This window comes from Lepidothrix coronata, unplaced genomic scaffold, assembly GCF_001604755.1.
Source record: "Lepidothrix coronata isolate B3197 unplaced genomic scaffold, Lepidothrix_coronata-1.0 Scaffold96, whole genome shotgun sequence".
NCBI classification, from domain to species: Eukaryota; Metazoa; Chordata; class Aves; order Passeriformes; family Pipridae; genus Lepidothrix; species Lepidothrix coronata.
Genome location: NW_016690276.1, coordinates 124,060 through 129,922, shown reverse-complemented (window position 1 = coordinate 129,922; position 5,863 = coordinate 124,060). Strand labels below are relative to the sequence as shown.

Genomic DNA, 5,863 nt, shown 5'->3' with positions numbered 1-5,863 from the left:
AAATTTTGCAGTTTCCAAAGGTATAAGTTATACATTTATACCGTCCAGTCTGAAAATGCCTTCACTGAAAGGGTGATGATGGTCCTAAGGATGAGTGCAGTGATGTAGTGGAGGAATTTCCCACCCTCTACATCTACTTGTAAGGAGATGCACAGATACGTTTTGCACAGTGATCCTACAGATTGAGCTGAGCAGTCAAGAATGAAATGAGTAGGAGCTAATTTGGCTGCTTAAATGAAGTAAATTTGGCTTGTACATAGTGTGTGGATAGTAATTTTAATAGCAGTTTGAGAAAGGCATCAGTCTACTGCATAATTTTGCTGCATTTCGTGCCACCTACTCTTTATCTCTGCAAGAAGACTGTCTTTAATGGCATTTGAAGAAGTGCAGAAGCGTTCTTGAATGCTTTTAATATCCTCATATTAAATTTTCTTAAACAAAATCAGATTTCATATCCTGGGCAGGCCTTAACTTGTTTTACCTGAAGGAACAAAACACACAATACAAGGGAACTAACTGAACTGAGACTTTGATCTAGGTCATCCCAGCAGAGAGCAAGGATGGGGGAAAAGAAGACTCATTCTGATTTTCAGAAGTTCATCTGAATTTATACACTAAAGGTAAAGATACAACTGTACTAAACAAAATACAAACAAACATTACCTAAGCCTGCTCAAGTTCCCTTTTCTTACATCTCACTCATTAATTGTTACTGTGTGTCAGCCTTACTTTTGTTACTGGCAAGGCTCTAAAGATTACAGATTTACTGAAGTCTTCACTCAGATTAACTAAGTCAACAGTAGCAAAATATTTTTTTTCTATTATCAAGGTGTCTTTTGTTCTGTGTTAAAATAGTCAACCTACCTACAATTTTACTTGGGAAAAAAATCAATTAAAAACTTAGATGTCAATTATTTCAGAAATGCATTTCTATCTAATTTCTTCAACATCAAGATGGTTACAACTTAATGAAAGAACTGCTTCCTTCAAAGACTTAACTTCTTTTGTCGGTGGAGAACCTTTAAGCAGCTTGGAATTTTCTAACATTTAGAAAGTAGAATAGTAGTGCTAAAATGTTGAAACTGAATATACTAATCTACTTTATTCAAAATAAGAATTTGAGAGTTTTTATGGGGGATAACATTGGGGAAATACTTTTGGGCCTGAAGAAAGACACATTTCTATTATAAAAAACTCTGATAATGACAGGAATCTATGATAGATTGCAAGATAAAAATCAAAAGCAATTCAATTGATAGGATTAAAAAATGATGATATTGATAAATTGACACATAAATGGTTGCAGCCTATACTAAAGGTGCAAGTGAAATAGTTTAGCACAGTATGTACTTTGGACAAGATCCTAATTTTACTGTAGGAAAATTTATTTTTAATACAAAAGGCCCATTTTCTTTCACAGAGCAAAATTATTACTGGAAATAATTTCAGTAATACAACTAAAATATTTTAATTTAAAGCACTAAATTAAATCACTATACAAAATAATTTATCAGAAAGGAAGGTACTGGAATTGTGGTGGTTGCTGGAACCAGTTGGTCCATCAGCGCTTTCACATTTTCTAACTTACAAAAAAAGGCAGCAATGAGAAAAAAATAAAGGATTAACACATATCAGAATCTATATTCCATTACTCCTCAAGCATCATTAACTGCTATGGAAACATCACTTCGAGTTGTGATACACATCTTGAAAAGGAATGATCACCACATATGAAAAAATACCACCAGGGAAAGAAATTGTTATTTGCATAAGTTTCAGTTTTGCAGAAGGATGCGCAAAACATATCAATAATCTCTTCCTAATATGAAATTAATTCTAATTTAAGTGTTGAACTCCTACCTACTTTAGTGTTTAATACTAAATGTTATATTAAAATGTCTAATAGTCACTGCTGTAAGCAGTTAAACTGAGCAGTTAAACTGAGTTTTTATTTTATGTCTGTATGAGCCAAGAAAAAAAATAAATCTCACACTGCAGTAGATCCTCTCAAGAAACTTGAGGAATGGGACTAGGATCTTCCAGAAGAAATTGCAACCACCCGCAGCTGCAGTGACACTGACTGGACGGATTACCCCTGGACTTCCACCCCATATCTGCATTAGCAGTTTTGACTCCTTACTAAAACAGGCACGGAAGCTAATGTTAATGTTCCCTTCTTCAGGGTCTTCTGGGATTCTTGGGCCAACTCTCTTTTATAAAATCCAAACTGATGTTGGAATTTTTGTTTTATTTTTAAAAATATTTCACATCTACAGACCCTTCTAAAGAATGGCTTTCTCAAACATCACAGAATCACAGAATATTTAGAGTTGGATGGGATTTCAGAATGTCATATTGTCCAACCTGCTGCTCAAAGCATAGTGAATACTGAATTCAGACTTCTTCACTCTGTAATCCATTAAAAAGTGATTCCAGCTCCTCTTTTCATGCCATTAATTTCTTTGCCCCTCCCTCTGTGCAAGTTCCTCTTCCGTCAATAGAGAACCCGGGAAGAGAAAATGTACAGTGCTAACATCTGGGAAATGCATTCGGTTTATCAATAAAATAGCAGGAAAAGTGGAGGAAGTGACATAATTAGTTACTATTTATAACAATCTGGCAAAATTGGTCTCTAGGGGATGCTAAGAAAATAATGTCATCACGTGTACAAGAAAAACACGTGTTGTCATAGATCAAAAGCCTAGTAAAAGAATTACAAACAGGCAAAACAAAGTGTCAAGACGGATGATTTCTCCTGAAATAGGGTAGTGAAGAGTTAGGGAGGCATTCCAGTACTAGCAAGAAGAGGGAATGGGTCGGCAAACAACTCTCATGGCAATGGAAATAATGAGAGAGGCCTCAAGTGAGAGATGACGATCTGAAACTTCTCTCTCTTGTTCCTTACTGAAAGTGGAGGAGGAGATAGTCTAGGAAACCAGCAACATAGAATTTTAAAAAGAACTGTACGAAGCAAAAAAAGATTATAGAAATTGCTTGCTGCACTAGGATGGCTACTGAAATCAAGAATTTAATACAGTTTAAAGAAACGTACACAGGTAATACCTCTATTCAGAGTTGGTTAATTTAAAATCAGGTTGCATTTAAAATCTTTCTATTTGTTGTATTAATCCCAAAATATGTACACAGCACCCCCCCCCAAAAAAAAAAAACAACAAACCAACAAGCCAACTTCCTGAAAAATACCCAAACCATGCAATTAGTTAGAAAGTGGACAGACTGCTCAGTATATGCTACATGAAGAATTTTTTTTTACACCTTTTCCTGATGTATGTGATAGTAATCACTGATCAGGTAGATTATTCATCTGTCTTGCTCAGCGGACATTACTTGTAGATTACTGAATTCAGAATGCCATAGAGGCTGGTAGAAAGACTTAATATTTGTCACATGTCACATCTAAGGATAATGTGTCACTGAATGAGCTACTGGTCTGAAACTCATTCCTTGAAGAAAGGCATATGTGTTACGTTAGTAACATAATTATTAAGTTCTTACCCAGAAATCAAGGACAAAATAACATGGTGTCTAAACTACATTCTCAAATTAAATAATGAAACTTAAATAATTTAAACCCAGTATTTTAAAAAATAATTATTCAAAAATATTAATCATAATTTTTTTGAGATTTTAACACTCAATGCATGCAAAAAATACCTTTTAGCTGAAAAGATTATAGTTGTCTTCATAGCTACCTGGTAGTTAAATACAGACTCATAATTTCTTAACAAAAATACTCTCAGCTGCAAGCCTTTTCAATGTGTGTGTGTGTGTATGTGTGTTCCTTATCCCATGGCTGGTGCTTTTAGGTGCTGGTTTGTTATTGAGAGGAATTGTCCTATTCATCATTTTCTATCCTTCTAATTTAAGAATTTATTATGTAGGCAGGGTACAAAAATCAATAACACCTGACCTGAATGAACCAGATATTACACACAACAAATCGCTGAAGTGAGCATTCTTCCATAACTTAAAAATTTAACTTTGAAAATAACTTTTAAAGTGCTCATCCAAACCCATCATGATGACTTATGAATATTTGATGCATCTGAAGAAAACATGTCTATTTTCAAAGCAATTTTCCATAGAAAAAAAGATCATTAAATTAGTTAGATAATGCACCTAAACTGGAGAAATCTGTCCAGTTCTCCTCTCAGCTGTAGAAAATATCTGTTCCAAAATTGGCTGAGTCACTGAGCTGGATGGTGCAGTCTTGTGACACTGCCATTTGTGTCACACTTACTCAATCACACAAAAACCATCAATTCAGCACCTTTCAGGCACACTGAATGAACTCAAAAAAGAGGGACTGTTGTCTTCTCCAGGTCCCCTTCTCAAGTTCTTCACTCTACAAAACTTCTTTTGACAAGTTTTACATTTATGAATAGCAAGTCATTCTTGCCAAACCTCTGACCTACATTCACCACCACTTCAGCTTCTGACCAGCAAATATATGCCAACAGAGATTCACCATGCAGTAAACAAATTCACAGAATGCAAGTCATACATGTTGCTTCTTGAATTGCCATCTTGTATTTCTACAGTTCAGAAAAATCAAGAGAACTTGCTAAAAACTTTTATGCTTCTCGTACACTGGCAGAATAGAAAGCTGGATAAGTTCTCCCTTTATCAGCTAACTATAACAAAGACATTATAAATAAACCTGCAAATGTTAATGGATTTTAGAAATATATTTCTCTGAGGTACTGTGAAATGCTGCCAGAACCATAAATGTTCACAAGCAAAACATAATCTATTGGAAGACTATAAAGCTGTAATGTGACTGCTTTCAACAGAATGATGGATTTGACAAAAATCACCCTTCTAAATAAATACTTACCATAGTCATTATCGTAAAAAATAATGAATTTCTGCCAGGCATATTCTGTGACCACCCTCAAGATGACATCATTTAAGTAGACAGGGGGGCGGACGGAGAGTGTGTAGTCATCGTTGCGGTTGCTCCTGGTGAGCCCGCAGCCACTCCTTGGCGTTCCTGCTGTCGAGCGCTGGATGAAGAGGTGAGGGATGTGCATGGCATCTGCCAGTGACTGCAGGGATCCCGCTGAGGTGCAGCCAATGGAGCTGACAAGGGCCAGGATGCCTTGGTTCATCAGGTCACAGGCTGTAAAAAAACACAGCAATATTTCAAGTGAGAATGGTTCAGTGCACAGGGCCTATTTTGCTGTTGAAACATAGACACTGCGAGTTGAAACACCACAGGCTCCGTCAAGTACAATACGGATAAATCGAGTAATCCATACCTAAAATTCATTAAAATCACAAGGCTTGTCTATTCACTTCAAGGTATCTTGTGGTGAAAGCTGGAAGATTGATCTGTCTATCCTGTCCAAAAATGAATTCTCCCTTAAAAACAAGACTCACCACTGGCACTTCTCAGAAACATTAAGAACTGATTTCGGCTATGGAATTAACATGACCACCCAAGGAGAAAAGCACTCCTCAAAGTCTACCACAACAGCTCCATGAATAGTATACAGAGAAAGCCTGAAGAAATAACAGCTCAGGCTTGCTGTCAACTTTTGAAGACAGCTGAATAGGATTACGTACATTAACTTGTCCATGGAAAAATCTCTTGTTACTTCTTTTTCTTTCAAAGACAAACACCCCTCCCCTTCCAAAAGCTAGTCTTATAAATAGCAAAATATTTGCAAAATTCAGTGAACAGTTTATCTATATTAACTTTCCTCCCTTCCTTAAGAAAGGCATGAAGTTGACTATGAAAAAAATAACACCTTGTAACTAATGGTGGTTTTAATGAAGGCTGAGTTACAACAGACAGTTTGAAGTACAATACTAATGACATCTACGTTAATACTAAAGG

The 5,863-nt window shown here is 35.9% G+C and overlaps 1 protein-coding gene across 1 annotated transcript in view; it reads right to left on the bottom strand.

Moving 5' to 3' along the window:
* LOC108500870 (glutamate receptor ionotropic, delta-2) overlaps positions 1-5,143 on the bottom strand; it is a gene marked incomplete at its 5' end in the record, with an annotated part of 287,748 nt that extends 282,605 nt beyond the window's left edge. The window contains one exon of the mRNA XM_017822214.1: positions 4,859-5,143. Within this exon, the coding sequence (XP_017677703.1) occupies positions 4,859-5,143 (285 nt within the window). The remainder of the gene's footprint in view (positions 1-4,858) is intronic.
* Positions 5,144-5,863: the final 720 nt, after the last annotated feature.